This window comes from Musa acuminata, chromosome BXJ3-9 (genome assembly GCF_036884655.1).
Source record: "Musa acuminata AAA Group cultivar baxijiao chromosome BXJ3-9, Cavendish_Baxijiao_AAA, whole genome shotgun sequence".
NCBI lineage: Eukaryota > Viridiplantae > Streptophyta > Magnoliopsida > Zingiberales > Musaceae > Musa > Musa acuminata.
Genome location: NC_088357.1, coordinates 42,229,115 through 42,255,503, shown reverse-complemented (window position 1 = coordinate 42,255,503; position 26,389 = coordinate 42,229,115). Strand labels below are relative to the sequence as shown.

Sequence of the window (26,389 nt, the reverse complement as noted above, 5' to 3'; positions counted from 1 at the left end):
TTAAATCGAAAGATTTGGAATAAGTCTAAAACTATCATCTATTTTGGAATAAATAAACTATTCACAATAAAGACTCATATATTTCAACAAAGTAAGTCAAAAGATTATTTCAAAGTCCTCCTCCTTAAATTAATATTTTTATAAATTAGATTTTTCTTATTTTCTCTCTCTATTTTATTTTCTTATTTATTATCTATCCTCACCCAACTCCCTTATATATTAAGCATTTCTTTAAGATTGGCTCATCACATGAGATGAAAAAAAATTCGGTCAATAGAGACGTTCTATCAAAATATTATTTATACCTATCCAATAAAAATAGAAATGAATATTCTTAGTAGTTATGCATTAATAAAGATAAAAAAAGAAAAAAGAAAAAAAAAAGAGGAAGATTCTCAGACAAGTAAATAGTGACCTCTCTCGTTCCCCCTTAAGGGGTTGAGCTAGAATGAGACATCAAGTAATGATCAAAAGACAAAATTAATTTCTGAGATTTAGACTCATTAGTTTTATTCCATCCCCCATCAAACCGCTCGGCACGTCACATAGACTTAGATTTAGACTTAGACTTCTCAACGCGACATGTCAAGTGGGGTATGAAACACTTGCCAGATGTATGTTATTCCAATATTGATTCTTTTTCTCATATCTCAATCACTCTTCTTTCTTTAATTGATCCAAAAATTACTCTAAAAATTAAATATTTGAGAAGAGATTTTTTTTAAATTTTATTTCTATTTTCTAAAAAAAATACTTGTTTATATATACAAATAATTGAACATGTTTTTTCTAATTCAATGAAAGTTGTCTATTTAAAAAAAATTTGAACATGAAATTACAAATAGGAAAACCCACATATATGAAACATTGACAGACAATTCTTGTCCACTTTGTCACGTTAGGAAAACGATCTAAAAAATCAATTCATTTATCACCTCATTAGAACAGGTCACCACTACCGTCCAAGAGATAAAAGATTGATATTTGTTTGACTTTGACTTGTATCATAATCACATCACAAATGCTTCAGAGTGCAATGACCTTATACCCACAATAATTATTTTTGAGATATATCCAAATTAAACAAAATTTATAGTATAAAAAATCTATAAAATACTGTGCTTAACTGTGGTCATTCCACAACTCATTTCCACCTTTTTAGAATGTTAACAACAAAAGATTTAATTTAAATGACCTCGATGACTTGGACTCTGTTGCTTTATTGTAATATTCTCAGATAATAATTATTCATATTTAAAACATATATATATATGTATAATTTTAGATATTTATATTAATTATTCATTCTATCAGATTGACTCGTCGGTCCAATTACTGATTAGTAATGATCACATCGTTGTTCAACTGTAAGGATTGCAAGAAACATCGAGGAAGATTCGCCTGCCCATTCCAAACCATTTATCTCGTCAATAAATGTTGGAGTTCGGGAACGGGTATGTCAACAACACCGGTCTTTGAGATCGATCAGCCCTCGAGGAACGTTCAGTGTCATTCTATAAATGTATGTATGGAGCCACCTTCCAACTTCACACCTCAAACTTCATCATCTCTGAAAGCTTACTTCAATGGCTGCTAGCGGTGGCTGCAAGGGCAAATCTATTTGCTCAAAGCATGTCACTATGCTCACGGCCGTAATTATGAGCTTTGGAGTCATCTCCTGTTGTCTCGGCCATGGCGGGGGGGATCATGATGGCCATCTCGGGGCGAAGGGGGGAAGCTGCATAGAGAGCGAGAGGAGAGCTCTCCTAGACATCAGATCCGACATGTATGACTCTGGCGAAAGATTCTCTACTTGGATCGGTGAAGATTGCTGTCGTTGGAGAGGAGTGGCCTGCGACAACACCACCAGCCATGTCATCAAACTCGACCTCCACTATCCTTACACTCGCCATTCCTACACAGACTATTGGGATGACGATGATGACATTTACTTCATGCTGAAAGAGATGGGTGCGAGCAAGGTAAATCCCGCTTTGCGTGATCTGAAGCATTTGAAATATCTGGATTTGAGCATGAATAATTTCTTTGGCTCCCACATTCCCCACATGATTGCTTCACTTGTGCATTTGGAATATCTTAACCTATCCAATGGTATGTTTGATGGACTAATACCTCCTCAACTGGGGAACCTCTCCAACCTACACTACCTTGATCTTGGAGGATGTGGAGTTAATGATCTACGAGCTGATGACCTTGATTGGCTCTCCCGAATTCCTTCTCTAAAATATGTTGATATGAGTTCTGTCAACCTCTCTAAAGCAACTAATTGGCTTCACCAAGTTAATTCAATTCCCAGTCTTGAAGTATTGCAGTTGAGTTGTGGGGCAAGCCTCCCGTATATTCCAGCTCCTCCGCCCCCATTTAATTTGACTTCAATTGTAAAGCTGGATCTCTCTGGTTATTCCAACTTGAACACAACAATTCTAAGATGGCTCTCTCATGCTAGCAGCCTTGCATATCTTGATCTTTCTTACTGTAGTGGTATCGATATTGAGTCACTACAAGTCACTCTGGGAGCTCTGAGTAATTTGAAAGAATTATATTTGCTAGACAATCGTCTCGAAGGAGAAATTTTTGGAATGATAATGAATGTGAGCAGCAGGTTGAAACATTTGGATTTAAGTTGGAATTCATTAAGCGGAGATATTGGACAAATCTTGAGGAGCCTTGGCTCCTTGGAGTACCTTGCATTAGATTATAACAAGTTCAATGGAGATATTCTAGAAATGGTGAAAAATACCCCAAGCAGCTTACAATATTTAAGTTTGACATTCAATCACATTACTGGAGAAATTTCACAAAAAGTAAAGAATCTCACTAATTTGGAATACTTGGATCTCTCGTACACCACTATTACCGAAGGTATACTAATGGCTTTTTGTGATCTTATCAACTTAAAAAGTTTGATATTACAAGGAAATAAGATTTCAGGACAAATACCAGAAATTATTGGGAATCTCACCAATTTGAAATGCTTGGATCTCTCGTACAACAATATTACTGGAGGCATACCAGTAACTTTTGCTGATCTCATCAACTTACAAATATTGATATTGGAGGAAAATAAGATTTCAGGACAAATACCAGAAACTATTGGGAATCTCCAAAATATACGATGGCTAGATTTATCTGATAATTTTTTTAGTGGGCAGATACCAGAGACCTTCAACAAACTCTACAACTTGCAAATGTTGGATGTATCACGTAATCACCTGACAAAGTTAGTATCTGGGACTCTAAATAAACTATGCAATTTGAGTTCTATATATTTGTCCTTTAACCCTATTGGTGGAGAGCTAACAGATTTGATCGATGCTTTACCATATTGTAACCAGGGAGCCAGTTTAGATATATTTATTAGGGCTAATAATTTGAGTGGGATTGTCCCCTCAAGTATTGGTCAATTATCTGCATTACATGAATTGGACATCTCCTCAAATTTGCTGGAAGGCAACATCACCGAAGCACACTTTTCCAAACTCATCAATTTAGTCAATTTGGACATATCTTACAACTCCTTGAACGTGATCCTACCCAATGATTGGCTTCCACCTTTTAATGCCTACAGTATTATTATGAGCTCATGTCATATGAGAACTAAATTTCCTGCTTGGATTCAGACACAAACAAATTTGAAAGATCTTTCTTTATTTGGAGTTGGACTCTTAGGCCACCTTCCAACTTGGTTTTCAGATTTCTCAAAAAGTTTGTGGAGTCTTAACTTGAGTTCTAATAACTTGAATGGCCCACTACCCTCTGTTGCCAATGTCATCATTGATCTCTCCAATAACTCATTTGTTGGACCCATTCCATTAAGTTTTGCAAATGCCTCGTACGTTCAAATTTTATCTTTATCTCATAACAATATCAATGGCAGTTTTTCTCCCTTATCCTGCAATCTAAATTATCTGAAAATCCTGGACCTATCAGACAATAATTTATCTGGAGAAATCCCAACATGTCATAAATCATTCCCAACTTCTCTACAGTCCTTGCATCTGAACCACAACAACCTATCTGGAAGATTTCCTTCCTTCTTGAAACAATGTGAACAATTGGTTACCCTTGATCTCGGTGAAAATAATTTGTTTGATGAAATACCAACATGGGTGGGAGAAAACCTTTTATCCTTGAGAGTTCTTAGTTTGAAGTCAAACCTATTTTATGGTCCCATTCCAGTGCACATAGCAAATCTCACTTCTCTTCAGGTTTTGGATCTTTCTTCCAACCATCTTTCTGGTAGCATACCTTCATCTCTGGGAAATTGTAGGGCTATGGTTGAGATGCAACATGATACTACGTCATTGCTTCATCTTGACGCTGGTAGTTACTATGTTGAGAGCATAGTAATAACGGTGAAAGGATTTGACATCCAATACACCACAATTCTCTCACTTGTAACAAGCATAGACCTATCAAACAATAATCTTTCCGGCGAGATCCCAAGAGAGCTAACAAGCCTCCATGGATTGCTTTTCTTGAACTTATCCAAGAATCATTTGAGAGGAACCATTCCAGAAAAGATTGGTTCCATGGAACAACTGGAATCACTTGACTTATCGATGAACAATCTCACCGGAGATATTCCTTCCAGCTTATCATCTCTCACCTTCCTAAGCCACTTGAATCTCTCTCACAACAACTTGTCAGGAAGAATTCCAACAGCCGGTGGTCAAATGTCGACCTTTCTTGGCGACCCGTCGGTCTATGATGGTAATGAATACCTTTGTGGTACGCCACTGCCAGAGTGCCCTGGTGATGCAGACCATCAAAGTCCACCTCATGAACACGAAGAGAAAAACGGTGACAGGCTTGAAACAGTGTGGGAAATTACCAGCATCGTCATGGGTTTTGTGGTTGGTTTTTGGAGTTTTGTTGGAACAATGATCATGAAACAGAGCATAAGGTTTGCGTTCTTTCGATTTTTCGACAAGGCTTACGATTGGTGCTACGTGCAGTTGGCAGTCGGATGTGCAAGGTTAAAGTCCAAACAACAAAGTGTGACTTGATCCATCGATCGGTGGCAAGAACCGAAGAGTTTGCTGTTACATCTTAAGGAGGTCTCAAGTTGCTTTTCCAGTTATTAATTCCAGCTCGTATGATATGGTGTACTGTTGTCAGAATAAGGAAGGAAAAGGGTATCGCAGTTGATGGCCTTTTGCTTCATTAGTATGTATGTGTTTGTTCTAATCAGTTCAAAAACTTCATCATCCGTCGTTCTAATCAATATGTTCAAGTCAGTCATCCCTACCTCTGTCTTTATGACATTATAATCAAGCAGAAGAAGTATGCTGAAGAGCTTATTGTTACATCTTGAGGTCGCAAGCTGCTTTCAAGTAATGCTGTATGTAATCATCATGCAATGCGGTCAGAATAAAGAAGGAAGAAGTATCAAGTAATGCATTCCTTCTAATCTCTTCAAATACTTTTTTATCTTCCGTCGTTCTGTTATCGCTTTCCTTTCGAAACATTGCCTCGTTAATTGGATGACGACACATGCTTTTCTTTGTGTTATTTTATATGGCAGCTTCTGTTGGCAATTTTTGTAGCTTTTAGTAGTCTTCTGTTGACATCCATTGTCATGCTCGATCTCTCTGGTTATTAGAACTCAAGTAATGCAAGTATTCCAAGATGGCTCACTAATGCTAGCAACCTTGCACAAATTGGCAATCTTCAAAGTCTGCAGGTTTTACATCTGTCTCGGAACTCTGTTACCGGGAAACTACCAGAAACAATTGGCAAACTCGACCTCTTGCAGTTCTTGGATATATCAGATCAACCACTTAGCAGGGCAGATGCCGAGGACTTTAAGTTTGTCGAGTTGTAGTGGAGGAGCAGCCTTGTCATACTTACGTATTGAGGGCAACAAATTTAATGGCATTATTCCATATAATTTTGGTCAATTTTCTGGAATGTACAGGTTGGACCTCTCCTCCAACTCACTACAAGGCGACATCACTGAAGCACACTTTTCCCAGCTCCTTCAACTTGGAAAATTAGGACATATCTTACAGCTCCTTCAAATTGGCTTCCCCCTTTTGATGCTTCATTTATTGACATGAGTTTCTGTCGTATAGGAACCAAATTTTCTACTTGGATTCGACCCCAAACTAATTTGAGAAGCCTTCAACTATCTGGAGTTGGACTCGCGGGCAAAGTTCCAGCTTGGTTCTCGGATATGTCTACAGGTATACAATATCTTAGCTCGTCCGACAATCATTCGACAGGAAATATTCCTTGTAGCTTTTCTACTCTCACCTTCCTGAGCCACTCGAGTCTCATCTTACAACAACTTGTCAGGAAGCATTGCAACAAGCAATTTAAATGACCCCTCAATCTATGTTGGCAACAAAGACCTTTGTGGTACGCCACTGCCTGTGTGCCCTGGAGATGTTGCTTATCGAAGCCTACCTCCTGCAGCAATTGAAGGAGAAGAAGACAGTGATGGCGAGCTTGAAGGTGTATTAGAAATTACAAGCATCGTCATGGGATTCGTGGTGGGGTTTTGGAGTTGTTTTGGCATAATGATCATCAAACAGTCTCTAAGGGTTGCTCTCTTCCGTTTGACAGACAAGACTGGTGATTGGGTCTTCGTGCAGATGGCAGTAAGGTTTGCAAGGCTGAAGTCCAAGTCGAGAAGAACCACATGAACTGTCGCAGGAAACTTGGGTGGCACGTTTACTATTACAGCTTGAGATCATACGGTCCTTTCCACTAAGTCGCCCATATGTATTATGATGTAATGCTATCAGCAAAAACAACGCCAACTGTCTATGCTGTTCTATTTATGTTTCATGTATTTGTTTAGCATACTGGGGCTTGTCCATCTATGGTCATTTTGAAGCTATGGAAATTGGAGATGAATCACCAACAAGTGATGCTGCTCACTGAAGGAAGTTTATGATGGATTGATTCTCTCAGCCACAGTGATCATGATAAAGGTATCACTTCTATAGCTTTGCCTAAAACTACATTCATAAATGGCTGTCCTTCCCATTGCCATCAACCTGAAAAAAAGAATTCTGCAAATATTTCTGAACATGCATTTAGATCTTAATATAGAGATCATGACAAGTGATTTCATCATTCAAAGCACTTTTATATGCTCAGTCTATTAATATTTTATCATATTTGAAGCAACACCTAAACTCAACCGCTGATAAATATATTCTTAGCACAAAATCAATGCCTTCCTTGTTTATGTTCCTACTGTCATTTCTATGCTTCATGATTATAGATTATGAGGGTAATTAGCTAATTCCGTAGATTAAGAAAGAAATCATCTACCTGCCAGTCTCATATCTTGAATCCATCTGCCATTTGGATTTTCTACTTCTCCCTGGAAATCAAATTGATATGTTACCAGTTGAATTTGTCCAGGCTGCCACCCTTCCTATTGCTACTGTTTCTGAAGGCAGTGAAACTTAATTTGCAGCATCAATTATTTGTTTCTTGTCCAGAAACAATCAACCTTGTCGAGAGATTGAGAAACAAGAAGTTGTCATAAATTGTTCAACACATCAGTGTCAAAGATTAGAGCGCACAAACATCAAGAAATTGAATGTAGTCCAGCAGAAGCATTTAGTTCTCCAGCATCCATCTGAACAGAAGTGTGAATACACTACTGAATTCCATTGAGGTGTGTGCAGTCTGCTTACATAATGGCTTACTTCAGCAGATTTCAGCTGAGAAACTTGTCTGCAACATCAACAACTTCAAAAGAAACCACACCACCTCACCATGTTCAATTTCTTTTCTCATTGAGCAATTATCAGAGTGGCCAGCCAGCAAAATCCAAAGAGAAAAAGGGAAAAGGCAGACATCAGCTACAATGATTAAGCTAGTAAGTAATATATGCATGGTGGGAATGCAATGTAACTTTCTTGGAATTCAATGATTAAGATGTCTATTCTCTCTTTGTACTATATGTTATGGTTCAAACCACCTAACCATTCAAATTCTTTTCCTATAGCCCTACATGTTGCTGTTCAGATCTCACAACTTTTCAATCCCCCAAACAAAACATTGACAAGCTGCCTTAGTTTGATAAATCAAACCAGATATTCTAATGTAATTCTTGATCATCCAAATAATGTGTGTGCAGAGAGAGAGAGAGAGAGCACTTGTCAAGAACATAGGCTTTTGATCTATTATAATAAGTATATTACAACAGTAGATCCTTCTCGGAGGCTGAGTTCTGCAGCAGGCTGGACCCTGAAGAAGTGCCACTAGTAGAAGCCATGGAAGCTTTCTTCTTTTACGGTGAAAGATTAAATCTTTTTTAGCAGTCTTTTAGATTTTAATGCCAGATTTTGGGTGGAGATATAGATAAATAGTAAAAGTGTATAGCAGAATTGGCACTAATAAGAAAAGGAGGAGACTGTATATATGTAAAGATGGACAGAGTCCAAGTGCTCAGATCTCAGAACAAGCTCATGAAAACACATAAAACCAGTGAAGGAAGACGACGGAGAAGGATTGAACGAGATGGGTCCTCCGCCGGAGAGTGGAATTTATCATAAACCCACAGAGAAGGATCTCACTTAGGATCGGCGACATCAATTAGAAACATCAACAGGAACAGACACTGCATGTGAAGAAAACAGAGGAGGTTTCAGCACTTCATGAGTACTATCATGTACGTATTTATTCTAATCAGTTCAAAAGCTTGCATCTATCGTCGTTCTAATAAAGATGTTCAAGTCAGTCATCCCTACCGCTGTCTTTATGACATTATAATAAAGAAGAAAGAAGTATGTTGAAGAGCTTCTTATTTCATCTTGATGTCACAAGCTGCTTTCAGGTAGTGCTATATGTAATCATCATGCAATGCCGTCAGAATAAAGAATGAAGAAGTATCGTCGTTGATGGCCTTTGGCTTCATGAAAACCATCTTGTATGCATTCATTCTAATCTCTTCAAATACTTTATCTACCGTCGTGTTGTTATTTTATATTGCAGTTTCTGTTAGATAATTTTTGTTGCTTTTAGTAGTCTTTCACGAGTAATCTGGTTAAAGTGTTTTGGACATTATTGTTAGATTACATGATTCTGTCAAATTAAGTAATATATCTTATAGATATAATTAAATTTTAATTATGATTATCATAATTTTTTTAATTATTATAGAATTTCTTTAGATCTAATTTTGCTAAGAGGGACTCTCATAATTACTTATCTTAAGTCATCTTTTCTTATATATAAAAAGACATGACATTCTAATAACTCAAAGCGAATAATTGGATATGCGTATAAGTAGATATATGAATAAACAGAGAATATATATATATATATATATATATATATATATATATATATATATATATATATATATATATTCTCTGTTTATTCATATATGAGAGATTACAAATCTTGTCTCATCAAATTTTAATTGATAATTTTTGTAGTTTTTAATAGTCTTCCAATTTTTGTGGTGAAATTGGACCCCTTGAAGTGTTAATGTGTTTGGACATTATAATTCGGAAGAAAGTTAGAACTCTAATGTCTCTGGTTATTAGAAATATGTCTAAGAATATTTTTGATATCTTTAAAGGAGAGGGTACTATATGGCATACCATCATCATATCCAATGCTATGTTGGCTCTATACTATTTCTCAAATCCGACTTGACTTAATAGAATAGCTGATCCATTAGCTTATTGTTCTTGAGTTACTAGCACAAAAAACCTTGACTTGCGTCTAAATTAAATATATTAGACACATAAAGCTATTCAAGTGTTTGACTAATTTTGATGTGAGATTAAACTGAGATATTACGATATGTATCCAGATATGAATACCTAATTACCATCGCTCATCTACTTATATAATCATATTGAACTTGATTACCATATGTTCAATCCACTTTGTTGCTCAAAAATTACATTTGTGGTTGTGGTTGATAGGAATAACACAATACTAACGGAGTTGGATCATGTGATGCCATCATGTCACTAATACCAATCAATACCTTCAACGAGGGCATTGATTGATTTCTATAATCCAAGAACCCAGCTAGAAATCATGGCTTTGAATCCTTATTTTCAATTCAATAAGCTTTGTCTGGCTTGTTTAAGGAAAAAACCTAAAATTGCTTTTGCTCCAATACTTAATACATTGGGAACTAAGTGGAGGAGAGACAAAAGCTTAATGCTCCCTTTGATTGGTAAAGGTTTAGCGGACAAAAAGTTTGCCTGTCGGTAGTAAGATCTTGGGATTAAATCCCGTCTTTAACATTTACCTTTCTCTAATACGAAAAGAAAGAAAAGCTTAATGCTCCCTTGGGGACTTGAACAAGTGGTTTAGGTTATGATTGTACGGTGTAGTTTGCCTTTTACACGTGAGAATTAAGTGCAACACATATGCTAAAGGGGAAGGCTATGCGTATAGAGTGTTACTCGAGTTGGTCTTCTTCCATTGATCCAATGTTTAGTTTCTCATAGATTTGTATTCATTGCAACTACGATCATAATGGCGTAAGGTGTTTGGCTTTTAGTAAAGAAAAATAGTGTTAAGACCCTTTACAAGCTAAAGAGATGCGAGAGGCGGTACGAGGAAGGAGGAAGACATCTGAGTATGATGGACCAATTTTATAGCATCCCACTTGACCCGCCAAGTCCGAACAACGAAACCAAAGTCTGACGTATCTTGGAAGATCTGCACGCCACCATCTATCCAGCTTTAACCATTCATCACGTCAACATGTCATCCGACTTTTCTGGCTTTGACTGCCTTTCTACCCAAACCAATCCCATGACAGAATGCTTCCGCACTGTGGAGAGGCCATACACACACATATAATGCTGCCTCTTGAGATTTCTCAAGACTAAGCGACTATCGAAAGTAACCACAAGCAAACACTTTACGTGCACATTAGGCACGTCAACCGTGTGAACGTGTATGATACGAGTGAAGGAATCTGCACCAAAGATAAATTAAGCTGCCGATCGAAACTTTTCTATGAACATTCGCCATTCCAAATCAGTCACCACCTTATGAGCCAAAGATTTAGTTCTCCTTGACTTTGACTCGCATGCTACCGTTTCCCAACGTATTATATACGAGTGGAAGCCTTCCGCCAATCTCTCACACCTCTCGAGAGTTTACTCGATGGCTGCTGGCCGCAGCTTCGACGAATGTGACTTCTACTAACTAGTCAAGAAAGAAATGACCATTCGTTAAAGAAGAGAAGTTACGACCCTCTTCGACTTACATTAAAATTTATAATTGATTCTCTCCTTATATCTCAATCCATGATTCACTCGAGCATCATTTGATTCCTTCTTATATCTCAATCTTGATTCATTCGAGCATCATTTGATTGCATGCGGCGAAAATCAAGTCACATTTCATGGATGTGGAAAGATAAAAAGACCGACTCAAATCATTTGGATTGACCATGAATTTAATTGACATATTCGAATTACTGTATGACAACATTTTATATATTTATAATCTTATTTTCAAAATTATCAATTCTTATAAGAACGGAAGAATATGATATATAAAGAAGGAAAGAGAGAGGAAGGTGCGAATGCTCGACGAGCAAACAGTGACCTCTCTCTTTCCCCCGTTGATGGGTGAGTCAAGAAATTACGAGGACAATTTCTAGGACTTTAGACTCGCTCATTCCATTTCATGTCCCATCAAACCACTGTACATTGGAATACTTAGAGTGATATAACTGAGTAAAAAATGATCTCTACTTCAACTAGTTAAGAAATAATTAGTTGAGGATGATTTTATTTTGTTTTAAAGGATGGAAGTTTGGATCCTCATGAAATTACAAATATGAAATCCTACCCATATGAAACATTAACAGTGATATTTCTTGTCCACTTGACACAGTTAGCATTGAGAGAGAATCCAAAATATCAACGAGGAGGATCTAAGAAACGAATCCATTTATCATCTCATTGGAACATGTCATTACTACCTATACAAGAGATAAAGTTAGATATATCCAACGTAAGATATATCCAAATTAAGCCAATTTTAGTGTGCGAAGATCTCATGCCCATAATAATTATTCTAAAGATATAGCCAAATTAAACCAATTTTAGAGTATAAAAGAAATCTATAAAATCCGGTGCTTAATAGTGTTAACAACAAAATATCTTAAATGATCTCGATAACTTCTACTCAGTTGCTCTCTTGTAATTTTCTTAGATAATAAATATTCATATATATATATATATATATATATATATATATATATATATATATATATATAATTTTAGAAATTTGCATTAAATATTCATTCTATCATATTAACTCATTGGTCCAATTATCGACCAGTAATGATCACATCATTGTTCAACTATAATCTAAGCACTGCCTTTATATATAACACCACTTGTTATCAATTATCATATAAAGAAAAATTTTATTTCTTATATCACATTCTTCACTAAATAGTCTCAGAATTAAGGTTGCAAGAATCATCTAGGAAGATTCGCCAGCCCATTCCAAACCATTTATCACCTCATGTCAGCAACATCGGTCCTTGAGATTGATCATTCCATCCTCACACCTTAAACTTCTTGATTTCTGAAAGCTTTCTTAATGACTGTTGGCGGTGGCTGCAACGGTGAATCTATTTGCTCAAAGCATGTCACCATGCTTATCACCATAATTATGAGTTTTGGAGTCATCTCTTGTTGTCTCGGCCGTGGCAGAGGTGATCAAAGTTCCAGCTTGGTTCTCGGATATGTCTACAGTGATATAATATCTTAACTTGTCTGACAATCATTTGACAGGAAGGATTCCAGATAAGATCAGTTCCATGACACTGCTGGAATCACTCGACTTGTCAATGAAGAGTCTCATACCAAATATTCCATGTAGCTTTTATACTCGACTTGTCAATGAAGAGTCTCACACCAAATAATCACTAAATTTCCTACATGGATTCGAACACAAACTTATTTGAGAAGCTTTCAACTATCTGGAGTTGGACTGGCGGGCAAAGTTCCAGCTTGGTTCTCGGATATGTCTACAGGTATACAATATCTTAACTCGTCCGACAATCATTTGACAGGAAATATTTCTTCTAGCTTTCCTACTCTCACCTTCCTGAGCCATTCGTGTCTCATCTTACAACAACTTGTCAGGAAGCATTCCAACAAGCAATCAATTGTCCACGTTAAATGACCCCTCAATCTATGTTGGCAACAAAGACCTTTGTGGTACGCCACTACCTGTGTGCCCCGGAGATTTTGCTTATCGAAGCCTACCTCTGCAGCAATTGAAGAAGAAGAAGAAGACAGTGATGGCGAGCTTGAAGGTGTATTAGATATTACAAGCATCGTCATGCGATTGGTGGTGGGGATTTAGAGTTGTTTTTGTTAGATTATGTGGTCCTATTTAATTAGGTAAGATATATTATAGATATGATTGGATTCTGATTATGGTTATTGGTCAATAAAAAAGAAGTCTATATTAAAGTAGGATTCCTTAGGAGATAACCTTGATGGGAGAAACTCTCCTAATAACTTATCTTAGATTCTCTGCTCTCGCCTATAAATAGATAGGACCTCTAGGGACTAAGGGCATACGTGTGCATCTGAATAGCATCTCAACAATTGAGAGATTAAAGTTTTTCTCTCGATCTCTCTCTCCCCTAATCTCCTAATCCATTAATCTAGGTGATCCTATGAAAAGATAGGAAAAGAGGAGAAGGATCTAGTTCTCCTTGCAGATTGATATTTCAGATCCAAAGAGATAAGGTTTATTCTTCTGAACAACAAGAAAGGTACGCATCGTAATATTGTCAGATCTAATTTATTTGATTTCAATCTTGACATAAAAGTTTTTCCGCATTACTGATAGCATGATTACAGATTTTATACTAACAGATTTGGCATAATGATCATGAAACAGTCTCTAAGGGCTGCTCTCTTCCATACTAGTGATTGGGTCTTGGTGCAGTTGGCAGTAAGGTTTGCAAGGCTGAAGTCCAAATCGAGAGGAACCACATGAACTGTCGCAGGAAACTTGGGTGGCACATTTACTATTGCAGCTTGAGATCATACGGTCCTTTTTCCATCTGATAAGTATATTTTGGATTTTGGCTACGTCATAATCAACGGTACACCACGCCGTCGCCAAGTCAGCAAGAGGAGCCCTCCCATGCATCGAGCTAGAATCTGTACCAAGGCGTTCCTCGGTACGTCCCACCCCGAAAAGCTCGGGACAACGCCACCTAGCGCTGTTCCATGCGTTTCAGGACGACGGCTGCACAAAAGTACCATCTTCCCCCTTGGAGATCGGTCGCCACACCAAACCCGCGTACGACTGATCCTCATACAGTAGTATAAAACCCCAGGCCAGTATCTGGCCAAAGAGAGGACCACACATTGAGAACCAAGTATTAATTTACTCGTTGAGGGGTCAAAGTCGGTAACCACCCAACGAGGGCCTTTTGTGTAGGAGAGCAGCCACCCCCTCTCAAGGCACAACCATTACTGACCGAGAGGTGTCTTCCTCTAGACGAATCCAGCATCCCCAGCAATGGCGCCCAGTTCTTCCTATTCAAGAGAGCGAACATCCCCGAAATGCCACCGTCGCTAATTGAGAAGCCACTCGCGACCATCCCCGAGATGCTACAGCGTGCCAACAAGTACATCACCACTGAAGCCCTAATGGTAAGGAGGAGCGAGGATAATAAGAGGCTGAGGATAGAGCAGGCCCAAGGCGCAGCTTTGGCACCATCAGCATAGCCTCGTAGGCGGCCCAACCAACCTAAGCCACCACTCCCGAGGACCCCGCCTTTGCCTCTGAACACGTCTCGTACCGAGATCTTTCTCCAGATTAGGGAGAAAGGTCTCTTGCGACAACCCTATCCTCTGAAGGCTACTTACAAGGACCGATCTAAATATTGCAGGTTCCATCGGGACTACAGCCATGACACGGAAGATTGCCACGACCTCCAAAATCAAATCCGAGGAACTGATCTAAAGAGGTCACCTCGGGCACTACCTCAAGGAACCAGAAGCCACTCCGTGTCCCAGGGGTCCTATTGAGAGGCAGATCGACGTCATTACCGATGGACCGGTTGTCGACGGTAGCAGTTCGATGGCAAGGAAGGCCTACGCCTGTAGCACAATGGAAAAACACCTTCGACCCAAGTTCGAGCCCGAAATCACTTTCGGAACCGAGGAGGTCGAGGATCCCACCACGACGACGCTCTGGTGATCTCCATTCGGATCGCCAATGCTTGGGTCAAAAGAGTAATAGTCGACACTGCGAGCTCTGCCAATGTCCTATACCTCGACGCCTTCAAGAAACTCAGCCTCACTAATGAGGACCTCACTGCCATGACTTTGGTGTTCATCGGATTCACTGGAGATTCCATCTCCCCGCTCGGGACTACCGTCCTCCCCGTTACCATCAGGGAAGAACCCATTGCGAAGACGACAATGACTATCTTTATGATAATCGACTTACCCTCGGTCTACAACATCATCCTCGGTTGCCCGATGCTCAACAATCTGAAAACGGTAGTTTCAGTTTTTTAGACTTTAGACTCCCTAGTTCCATCCCCCATCAAACCGCTCAACACGTCACGAGACTTCTAAACATGGCATGTCAGGTATGAAGACCCTATTGCCATGCCGTAATGAATGTTATCCTAATATTCATTGTGCCACTTATGGTCATGCCTCTTAGTGCGTACATTGGATCACTTTCAGTGGTATAATCGAGCAAAAGTGACCCCTAACTAGTCAACTAATTAGGAAATAATGGATTGAAGTTTGGGTCCTCCTCAACTTTAATATTGAAATCAGCTGTTGATTCCTTTTCTCATATCTCAATCATTACTTTCTTTAATTGATTCAAAAATCACTCAAAAGTCATCTAAAAATTGAATATTTGAGAGATTTTTTTTATTTCATTTCTATTTTCTAAAAAAATACTTCTTATATATATATATATATATATATATATATATATATATATAGCTTACCTCTACATTTATAATTGATACTCATATTATATCTCAATCCATAATTTATTAGTGCATTTGGATTCCACAAGTCACATTTCACAAATGTAAAAAGAAAAAAAGATCGACACAAATCATTTGGATTGATAGTGAGTTCAATTGATATATTCCAATTGTCATATGACAATATCCTACATATTCATGATTTTATTTTCAAGATTGTTAATAAATAAGAAAAATAAATAGATAAAAGAAAAAATAGTATGAATTATCATCTTATAAGAAAGGAAGAACATGATATATAAAGAAGAAAGATTATTTTATAATACAATTTTAGAAGTTTATTTTATCAAAAGATGACCAAATGAAACATATTGAATCATTTTTTGAGGTGATTTAATTTTCATCTTTATTAGTTACTTTTTTTTGTGTTTCTATGACCTATGTAAAAAAACCAAGATTTATAATGGGATCATGATAAGAGTCTTATTTTTTACAAAATGTATGAGTGATTAAGAATACAATTTTTTCTTAAATCGAAAGATTTGGAATAAGTCTAAAGCTATCATCTACTTTGGAATAAATAAACTATTCACAATAAAGACTCATATATTTCAACAAAGTAAGTCAAAAGATTATTTCAAAGTCCTCCTCCTTAAATTTATATTTTTATAAATTATATTTTTCTTATTTTCTCTCTCTATTTTATTTTCTTATTTATTATCTGTCCTCACCCAACTCCCTTATATATTAAGCATTTCTTTAAGATTGACTACGTCACATGACATGTAAAAAGTTTATTCAATAGAGAAGTCGATAAATGGAAGCGTTCTATCAAAATATTATTTATATTTATTCAATAAAAATATAAATGAATATTCTTAGTAGTTATGCATTAATGAAGATAAAAAAAAGAAAAAAAGAGAGAGGAAGATGCTCATGCTAAACAAGTAAACAGTGACCTCTCTCATTCCATCAAAAGATGAAATTAATTTCGTCATTAGACTTCTCAATGCGACATGTCAAGTGGGGTATGAAAACCTATTGACATGACCAGATATATGTTATTCCAATATTGATTGTCACCTTTAGTCATAACTCTTATAGTGTACATTGGAATACTTAAAATGATATAATTGAGCAAAAGTGACCCATACTGACTGGTCAACTAATCAGAAAACAATTGGTTGAGGATGGAATTTATTTTTATTTTATCTTTGATGGATGGAAGTTTGGATCCTCCTAAACTTCAATGTTGAAATCATCCGTTGATTCTTTTTCTCATACCTCAATCACTCTTCTTTCTTTAATTGATCCAAAAATCACTCTAAAAATTGAATATTTGAGAAGAGATTTTTTTTTAATTTTTTTTAAAAAAATACTTTTTTATATGTACAAATAATCAAACATGTTTTTTCTAATTCAACGAAAGTAATCTATTTAAAAAAAAAATTGAACCTGAAATCACAAATAGGAAAACCCACATATATGATACATTGACAGACAATTCCTGTCCACTTTGCCACGTTAGGAAAAGAATCTAAAATATCAATCCATTTATCACCTTATTAGAACAGGTCATCATTACTATCCAAGAGATAAAAGATTGATATTTGTTTGACTTTGACTTGTATCATAATCACATCACAAATGCTTCAGAGTGCAATGACCTTATACCCACAATAATTATTTTTGAGATATATCCAAATTAAACAAAATTTATAGTATAAAAAAACTATAAAATACTGTGCTTAGCTGTGGTCATTCCACAACCCATTTCCACCTTTGTAGAATGTTAACAACAAAAGATTTAATTTAAATGACCTGATGACTTGGACTCAGTTGCTTTCTTGTAATATTCTCAGATAATAATTATTCATATTTAAAACATATATATATATGTATAATTTTAGATATTTATATTAATTATTCATTCTATCAGATTAACTCGTCGGTCCAATTACTGATTAGTAATGATCACATCGTTGTTCAACTGTAATTTAAGTACGGCCTCTATATTTAACACCACTTGTAATTAATTATCTTATGAAGTAAACTTTTATTTCGTATGTCACATCCTTCGCTATGAGTCTCGAATAAGGATTGCAAGAAACATCGAGGAAGATTCGCCAGCCCATTCCAAACCATTTATCACGTCAATAGATGTTGGAGTGCGGGAACGGGTATGTCAACAACACCGGTCTTTGAGATTGATCAGCCCTCGAGGAACGTTCAGTGTTATTCTATAAATGTATGTATGGAGCCACCTTCCAACCTCACACCTTAAACTCCATCATCTCTGAAAGCTTACTCAATGGCTGCTACCGGTGGCTGCAAGGGCAAATCTATTTGCTCAAAGCATGTCACTATGCTCACGGCCGTAATTATGAGCTTTGGAGTCATCTCCTGTTGTCTCGGCCATGGCGGGGGGGATCATGATGGCCATCTCGGGGCGAAGGGGGGAAGCTGCATAGAGAGCGAGAGGAGAGCTCTCCTAGACATCAGATCCGACATGTATGACTCTGGCGAAATATTCTCTACTTGGATCGGTGAAGATTGCTGTCGTTGGAGAGGAGTGGCCTGCGACAACACCACCAGCCATGTCATCAAACTCGACCTCCACTATCCTGACACTCGCCATTCCTACACAGATGATTGGGATGACGATGATGACATTTACTTCATGCTGAAAGAGATGGGTGCGAGCAAGGTAAATCCCGCTTTGCGTGATCTGAAGCATTTGAAATATCTGGATTTGAGCATGAATAATTTCTTTGGCTCCCACATTCCCCACATGATTGCTTCACTTGTGCATTTGGAATATCTTAACCTATCCAATGGTATGTTTGATGGACTAATACCTCCTCAACTGGGGAACCTCTCCAACCTACACTACCTTGATCTTGGAGGATGTGGAGTTAATGATCTACGAGCTGATGACCTTGATTGGCTCTCCCGAATTCCTTCTCTAAAATATGTTGATATGAGTTCTGTCAACCTCTCTAAAGCAACTAATTGGCTTCACCAAGTTAATTCAATTCCCAGTCTTGAAGTATTGCGCTTGAGTTGTTGGGCAAGCCTCCCGTATATTCCAGCTCCTCCGCCCCCATTTAATTTGACTTCAATCGTAAAGCTGGATCTCTCTGGTTATTCCAACTTGAACACAACAATTCTAAGATGGCTCTCTCATGCTAGTACCCTCGTATATCTTGATCTTTCTGACTGTAGTGGTATCGATATTGAGTCACTACAAGTCACTCTGGGAGCTCTGAGTAATTTGAAAGAATTATATTTGCTAGACGATCGTCTCGAAGGAGAAATTTTTGGAATGATAATGAATGTGAGCAGCAGGTTGAAGCATTTGGATTTAAGTTGGAATTCATTAAGCGGAGATATTGGACAAATCTTGAGGAGCCTTGGCTCCTTGGAGTACCTTGCATTAGATTATAACAACTTCAATGGAGATATTCGAGAAATGGTGAAAAATGCTCCTAGCAGCTTACAATATTTAAGTTTGAGATTCAATCACATTACCGGAGAAATTCCACAAAATGTAAAAAATCTCACCAATTTGGAATACTTGAATCTCTCGTATAACAATATTACCGGAGATATACTAATGGCTTTTTCTGATCTTTTCAAGTTGAAACGTTTGATATTACAAGGAAATAATATTTCAATACAAATACCAAAAATTATTGGAAATCTCACCAATTTGGAATACTTGGATCTCTCGTATAACAATATTACCGGAGATATACTAATGGCTTTTTCTGATCTCTTCAAGTTGAAAAGTTTGATATTACAAGGAAATAATATTTCAAGACAAATACCAAAAATTATTGGAAATCTCACCAATTTGGAATACTTGGATCTCTCGTATAATAATATTATTGGAGCTATACCAACGACTATTGGTGATCTTATCAACTTAGAGAGCTTGATATTATCGAAAAATAAGATTTCAGGACAAATACCAAAAATTATTGGGAATCTCACCAATTTGAAATGCTTGGATCTCTCGTACAATAATATTACTGGAGGCATACCAACGGCTTTTGCTGATCTCATCAACTTACAGAGATTGATATTGGGGAGCAATGAGATTTCAGGACAAATACCAGAAACTATTGGGAATCTCCAAAATATACAATGGCTAGATTTATTTGATAATTTTTTTAATGGACAGATACCAGAGACCTTCAACAGACTCTACAACTTACAAAGCTTGGATGTATCGTATAATCACTTGACAAAGTTAGTATTTGGGACTCTAAATAAACTATGCAATTTGAGTTTTATAGATTTGTCCTTTAACCCCTATTGGTGGAGAGCTAACATATTTGATCGATGCTTTACCAAGTTGTAACCAGGGAGCCAGTTTAGGTATATTTATTAGGGCTAATAATTTGAGTGGGATTGTCCCCTCAAGTATTGGTCAATTATCTGCATTATTTGAATTGGACATCTCCTCAAATTTGCTGGAAGGTAACATCACCGAAGCACACTTTTCCAAACTCACCAATTTAGCCTATTTGGACATATCTTACAACTCCTTGAATGTGATCCTACCTAAAGATTGGCTTCCACCTTTTAATGCCCAAAGTATTATTATGAGCTCATGTCATATGGGAACTAAATTTCTTGGATTCAGACACAAACAAATTTGATAGATCTTTATTTATCTGGAGTTGGACTCTTAGGCCACCTTCCAACTTGGTTTTCAGATTTCTCAAAAGGTTTGTGGAATCTTAACTTGAGTTCTAATAACTTGAATGGCCCACTACCCTCTGCTCCATATCAAATGATCGATCTCTCCAGTAACTCATTTATTGGACCCATTCCGTTGAGTTTTGCAAATGCCTCGTACCTTAGAATTTTATCTTTATCTCATAACAATATCAATGGCAGTTTTCCTTCCTTTTTCTGCAATCATAGTTTTCTCGAAGTCCTCGACATATCAAACAATAATTTATCAGGAAAAATACCAACATGCCATAAATCATTCCCAGTTTCTCTACAATCTCTGCATTTGAACCACAACAACCTATCAGGAAAATTTCCTTCCTTCTTGAAACATTGTGAACAATTGGTCACCCTTGATCTCGGTGAAAATAATTTATATGATGAAATACCAACGTGGGTGGGAGAAAACCTTTTATCCTTGAGAGTTCTTAGTTTGAAGTCAAACCTATTTTATGGTACCATTCCAGTGCACATGGCAAATCTCACTTCTCTCCAGGTTTTGGATCTTTCTTCCAATAATCTTTCTGGTAGCATTCCTTCATCTCTAGGAAATTTTAGTGCTATGGTTGAGATACAACATGATACTACATCGTTGCTTGATCTTTTTAATGGTAGCGGTTCCTATGGCGAGAGCATAGTAATAACAGCCAAAGGATATGACATCCAATACACCACAATTCTCTCACTTGTAACAATCATAGACCTATCAAACAATAATCTTTCCGGCGAGATCCCAAGAGAGCTTACGAAACTTCATGGATTGCATTTCTTGAACTTATCCAAGAATCATTTGGGAGGAACCATTCCAGGAAAGATTGGTTTCATGGAACAACTGGAATCACTGGACTTATCAATGAATAATCTCACAGGAGAAATTCCTTCCAGCTTATCATCTCTCACCTTCCTAAGCCACTTGAATCTCTCTCACAATAACTTGTCGGGAAGAATTCCAACAGCCGGTGGTCAAATGTCGACCTTTCTTGGCGACCCGTCGATCTATGATGGTAATGAATACCTTTGTGGTACGCCACTGCCAGAGTGCCCTGGTGATGCAGCTCATCAAAGTCCAGCTCATGAACATGAACAGAAAAACGGTGACAGGCTTGAAACAGTGTGGGAAATTACCAGCATCGTCATGGGTTTTGTGGTTGGTTTTTGGAGTTTTGTTGGAACAATGATCATGAAACAGAGCATAAGGATTGCGTTCTTTCGATTTTTCGACAAGGCTTACGATTGGTGCTACGTGCATTTGGCAGTCGGATGTGCAAGGTTAAAGTCCAAACAGCAAAGTGTCACTTGATCCATCGGTGGCAAGAACTGAAGAGTTTGCTGTTACATCTTAAGGAGGTCTCAAGTTGCTTTTCCAGTTAGTAATTCCAGCTCGTATGTTATCGTATAATGTTGTCAGAATAATGAAGGAAAGGGTGTCGCTGTTGATGGCCTTTTGCTTCATTAGTATGTATGTATTTGTTCTAATCAGTTCAAAAACTTCATCATCCGTCGTTCTAATCAATATGTTCAAGTCAGTCATCCCTACCGTTGTCTTTATGACATTATAATAACGCAGAAAGAAGTATGCCGAAGAGCTTATTGTTACATCTTGAGGTCGCAAGCTGCTTTCAAGAAATGCTGTATGTAATCATCATGCAATGCTGTCAGAATAAAGAAGGAAGAAGTATCAAGTAATGCATTCCTTCTAATCTCTTCAAATACTTTTTATCTACCGTCGTTCTGTTATCGCTTTCCTTTCGATACATTGCCTCGTTAATTGGATGTCGACACTTGCTTTTCTTTGTGTTATTTTATATGGCAGCTTCTGTTGCCAAGTTTTGTAGCTTTTAGTAGTCTTCTGTTGACATCCATTGTCATGCTCGATATCTCTGGTTATTAGAACTCAAGTAATGCAAGTGTTCTAAGATGGCTCACTAAAGCTAGCAGCCTTGCACACATTGGCAATCTTCAAAGTCTGCAGGTTTTACGTCTGTCTCGTAACTCTGTTACCGGGCAACTACCAGAAACAATTGGCAAACTCGACCTCTTGCAGTTCTTGGATATATCAGATCAACCACTTATCAGGGCAGATGCCGAGGTCTTTAGGTTTGTCGAGTTGTAGTGGAGGAGCAGCCTTGTCATACTTAAGTATTGAGGGCAACAAATTTAATGGCATTATTCCATCTAATTTGGGTCATTTTTCTGGAATGTACAGGTTGGACCTCTCCTCAAACTCACTAGAAGGCGACATCACTGAAGCAAACTTTTCCCAGCTCCTTCAACTTGGAAATTTTGGACATATCTTTACAGCTCCTTCAAATTGGCTTCCCCTTTTTAATGCTTCATTTATTGACATGAGTTTCTGTCATATATGTGATTGGGTCTTCGTGCAGTTGGCAGTAAGGTTTGCAAGGCTGAAGTCCAAGTCGAGAAGAACCACATGAACTGTTGCAGGAAACTTGGGTGGCATGTTTACTATTACAGCTTGAGATCATACGGTCCTTTCCACTAAGTCGCCCATATGTATTATGATGTAATGCTATCAGCAAAAACAACTCCAACTGACTATGCTGTTCTATATATGTTTCATGTATTTGTTTAGCATATTGGGGCTTGTCCATCTATTGTCATTTCGAAGCTATGGAAATTGGAGATCAATTACCAACAAGTGATGCTGCTCTCTGGAGGAAGTTTATGATGGATTGATTCTCTCAGCCACAGTGATCATGATAAAGGTATAACTTCTATAGCTTTGCCTAAAACTACATTCATAAATGGCTGTCCTTCCCATTGCCATCAACCTGAAATAAAGAATTCTGCAAGTATTTCTGAACATGCATTTAGATCTTAATATAGAGATCATGACAGGTGATTTCATCATTCAAAGCACTTTTATATGGTCGGTCTATTAATATTATATCATATTTGAAGCAACACCTAAACTCAACCACTGATAAATATATTCTTAGCACAAAATCAATGCCTTCCTTGTTTATGTTCCTACTGTCATTTCTGTGCTTAATGATTATAGATTATGAGGGTAATTAGCTAATTCCGTAGATTAAGAAAGAAATCATCTACCTGCCAGTCTCATATCTTGAATCCATCTGCCATTTGGATTTTCTACTTCTCAATGGAAATCAAATTGATATGTTACCAGTTGAATTTGTCCAGGCTGCCACCCTTCCTATTGCTACTGTTTCTGAAGGCAGTGAAACTTAATTTGCAGCATCAATTATTTGTTTCTTATCCAGAAACAATCAATGTTGTCCAGAGATTGAGGAACAAGAAGTTGTCATAAATTGTTCAACACATCAGTGTCAAAGATTAGAGCTCACAAACATCAAGAAATTGAATGTAGTCCAGCAGAAGCATTTAGTTCTCCAGCCTCCATCTAAGCAGAAGTGTGAATACACTACTGGATTCCATTGAGGTGTTGCAGTCTGCTGACATAATGGCTTACTTCAGCAGATTCCAGCTGAGAAACTTGTCTGCAACATGAACAACTTAAAAGAAACCACACCACCTCACCACGTTCAATTTCTTTTCTCATTGGGCAATTATCAGAATGGCCAGCCAGCAAAATCCAAAGAGAAAAAGGGAAAAGGCAGACATCAGCTACAATGATTTAAGCTAGTAATATATGCATGGTGGGAATGCAATGTAACTTTCTTGGAGTTCAATGATTAAGATGTCTATTCTCTCTTTGTACTATATGTTATGGTTCAAACCACCTAACCATTCAAATTATTTTCCTATAGCCCTACATGTACATGTCGCTGTTCAGTTGTCACATCTCTTCAATCCCCCAAACAAAACATTGACAAGTTGCCTTAGTTTGATTAATCAAACCAGATATTATAATATAATTCTTGATCATCCAAATAATGTGTGTGCAGAGAGAGAGCACTTGTCAAGAACATAGGCTTTTGATCTATTATAATAAGTATATTACAACAGTAGTTCTGGATGCATATGCAGGTAATATACCATATACAAACCAGAACCTGTGACCGAAGGTCTCAAGACACTCCCAACTCTTTGCCTTCGTGTCCAACAAGTTCTAAAAGCTAATATACACCAATTCATTGGCAGATCATTAGTGGATTATGATCTGTCAGTACTGAAATATGTTTGAGAAGGCCATGATGGGCTGCTGATTCATGCACATGAGGTTCCATGGAGTGATGGAGCTGTTATTGATCTGATTGCTATCACAGAAGAGGCCATTGCTGATGGTGTTGCTTCCGTTCAAGCAGTGGAGGATCTCATTGAGAGACTGCAGCCTGCTTCTGAGCTCCATCATCTGAGTCCTCAGGACAGAGTTCTCAGTCTCCACGGCAAAAAAGTGCTGTGTGGTGAGACTCGAGGATGTCAAGATCTGGCTGTTCTCCTTCCTCAGCTGGCATATCTGTGCCGCGAGATCATCCAAACGCTTCTGTTTGCGCATCCTTGACCGCCTCGCGGACTCGCGGTTCGATTTCATTCTCTTTTGCTTCTTCTGGTCCATCACTGCCTGCAGATCCTCCTCGGAGGCTGAGTTCTGCAGCAGGCTGGACCCTGAAGAAGTGCCACCGGGAGAAGCCATGGAAACTTTCTTTTTACGGTGAAAGATTAAATCTTTTTTAGCAGTCTTTTAGATTTTAATGCCAGATTTTGGGTGGAGATATAGATAAATAGTAAAAGTATATAGCAGAATTGACACTAATAAGAAAAGTAGGAGACTGTATATGTGAAAAGATGGACAGAGTCCAAGTGCTCAGATCTCAGAACAAGCTCATGAAAACACATAAAACCAGTGAAGGAAGACGACGGAGAAGGATTGAACGAGATGGGTCCTCCGCCTGAGACTGGAATTTATCATAAACCCACAGAGAAGGATCTCACTTAGGATAGGCGACATCAATTAGAAACATCAAGAGGAACAGACACTGCATGTGAAGAAAACAGGGGAGGTTTTAGAACGAAAAGATCAGATCTTGGAACCGGAAGAACAGAAGAATACCCCGGCGAGATTTCAGTAGCAAGATCGAATTTTTATACCAAAGATGAAGTAAAGGCCAGATTTTGGCGAGGTTTTGGACCCCAAGAGCAGAATCTTTAGAGGAAATTTTGGCAGAGTTTCTCCCGCAGGTACCAGAAGAGAGGATCCCAAGAAAAGGGAGGTCAACCAAAGTGGAGGCAAAGGAGGGACCTTTTCCACAAGGACACGAGTGACAGCAGCAAGAACACAGTCTTCAGCTGCCGGGTTTCGATTTCTAGATCGAGAACCCAAAACTCAAAAACGGGCCACTGAAGGCAGGGGAAAGCAGGGAGAAAGCAGAGTAGAGAAGAACAAAGCAGCAGAATCTGCGGAAAGCTAAGCAAGCAAGAAGAGGAGAGGGGGAAAGGGAATTGGCATTCACGGGAGGGGTGCAATTTATAGAGCAAAGCGAAGAGAGCACCAAGAAGATTCATTTGTGTGTGTGTGTGTGTGTGTGTGTGTTTGTGTGTGAGAGAGAGAGAGAGAGAGATGTCGGATTTCAAACGATTGTCGAATTGCATTTGCAGCTGCCAAGGTGAGCTGCACTAGTCAAATGGGACTCATCCTCTCATCCTCCCTTTTCCATTCTTCCAGAAATTTACCAAGAAAAAGTTCAAAGATCCGCCAAGGTGTGCTGTTACTCCATATGAACGCATCTTTTA

The 26,389-nt window shown here is 37.9% G+C and overlaps 4 protein-coding genes across 10 annotated transcripts; 3 read left to right on the top strand and 1 right to left on the bottom strand.

Annotated features, from left to right (window-relative positions):
• Positions 1-1,488: 1,488 nt before the first annotated feature.
• Positions 1,489-7,946, top strand: LOC135649412 (receptor-like protein EIX2). Of its 7 annotated transcripts, none has more exons than XM_065167727.1 (4): positions 1,489-6,209; positions 6,322-6,480; positions 6,592-6,962; positions 7,402-7,946. In XM_065167727.1, the coding sequence occupies exon 1, from the start codon at positions 1,587-1,589 to the stop codon at positions 5,028-5,030; it is 3,444 nt and encodes a 1,147-aa protein (XP_065023799.1). In that variant the 5' UTR covers positions 1,489-1,586; the 3' UTR covers positions 5,031-6,209; positions 6,322-6,480; positions 6,592-6,962; positions 7,402-7,946. The 7 variants fall into 7 exon arrangements, with proteins under 7 accessions (XP_065023799.1, XP_065023798.1, XP_065023800.1 ...); XM_065167726.1 differs by having other exon boundaries at positions 6,322-6,518; XM_065167728.1 differs by lacking the exon at positions 6,322-6,480 and having other exon boundaries at positions 6,830-6,962.
• Positions 7,947-18,281: 10,335 nt separating this feature from the next.
• Positions 18,282-20,336, top strand: LOC108951183 (LRR receptor-like serine/threonine-protein kinase RGI5). Its single transcript, XM_065167178.1, has one exon. The coding sequence runs from the start codon at positions 18,282-18,284 to the stop codon at positions 20,334-20,336; it is 2,055 nt and encodes a 684-aa protein (XP_065023250.1).
• An 849-nt stretch (positions 20,337-21,185) lies between these two features.
• Positions 21,186-23,148, top strand: LOC135649075 (receptor-like protein EIX2). Its single transcript, XM_065167177.1, has 3 exons — positions 21,186-21,860; positions 22,686-22,810; positions 22,920-23,148. The coding sequence occupies exons 1-3, from the start codon at positions 21,186-21,188 to the stop codon at positions 23,146-23,148; spliced, it is 1,029 nt and encodes a 342-aa protein (XP_065023249.1).
• A 1,466-nt stretch (positions 23,149-24,614) lies between these two features.
• On the bottom strand, positions 24,615-26,108 carry LOC135650052 (bZIP transcription factor 11-like). The gene has a single exon (XM_065169141.1). It carries the CDS (start codon positions 25,290-25,292, stop codon positions 24,822-24,824), a length of 471 nt encoding a protein of 156 aa, XP_065025213.1. The 5' UTR covers positions 25,293-26,108; the 3' UTR covers positions 24,615-24,821.
• Positions 26,109-26,389: the final 281 nt, after the last annotated feature.

Bases quoted from the DNA above. Each gene is read 5' to 3' on its own strand.
- LOC135649412 (XM_065167728.1), top strand. From the start codon at position 1,587: ATGGCTGCTAGCGGTGGCTGCAAGGGCAAATCTATTTGCTCAAAGCAT.
- LOC108951183 (XM_065167178.1), top strand. From the start codon at position 18,282: ATGGCTGCTACCGGTGGCTGCAAGGGCAAATCTATTTGCTCAAAGCAT.
- LOC135649075 (XM_065167177.1), top strand. From the start codon at position 21,186: ATGGCAAATCTCACTTCTCTCCAGGTTTTGGATCTTTCTTCCAATAAT. The intron at 21,861-22,685 runs GTTGGTTTTTGG...CAAAGTCTGCAG, and splicing joins GCATCGTCATGGGTTTTGTG to GTTTTACGTCTGTCTCGTAA. The intron at 22,811-22,919 runs GTTTGTCGAGTT...TGGAATGTACAG, and splicing joins GCAGATGCCGAGGTCTTTAG to GTTGGACCTCTCCTCAAACT.
- LOC135650052 (XM_065169141.1), bottom strand. From the start codon at position 25,292: ATGGCTTCTCCCGGTGGCACTTCTTCAGGGTCCAGCCTGCTGCAGAAC.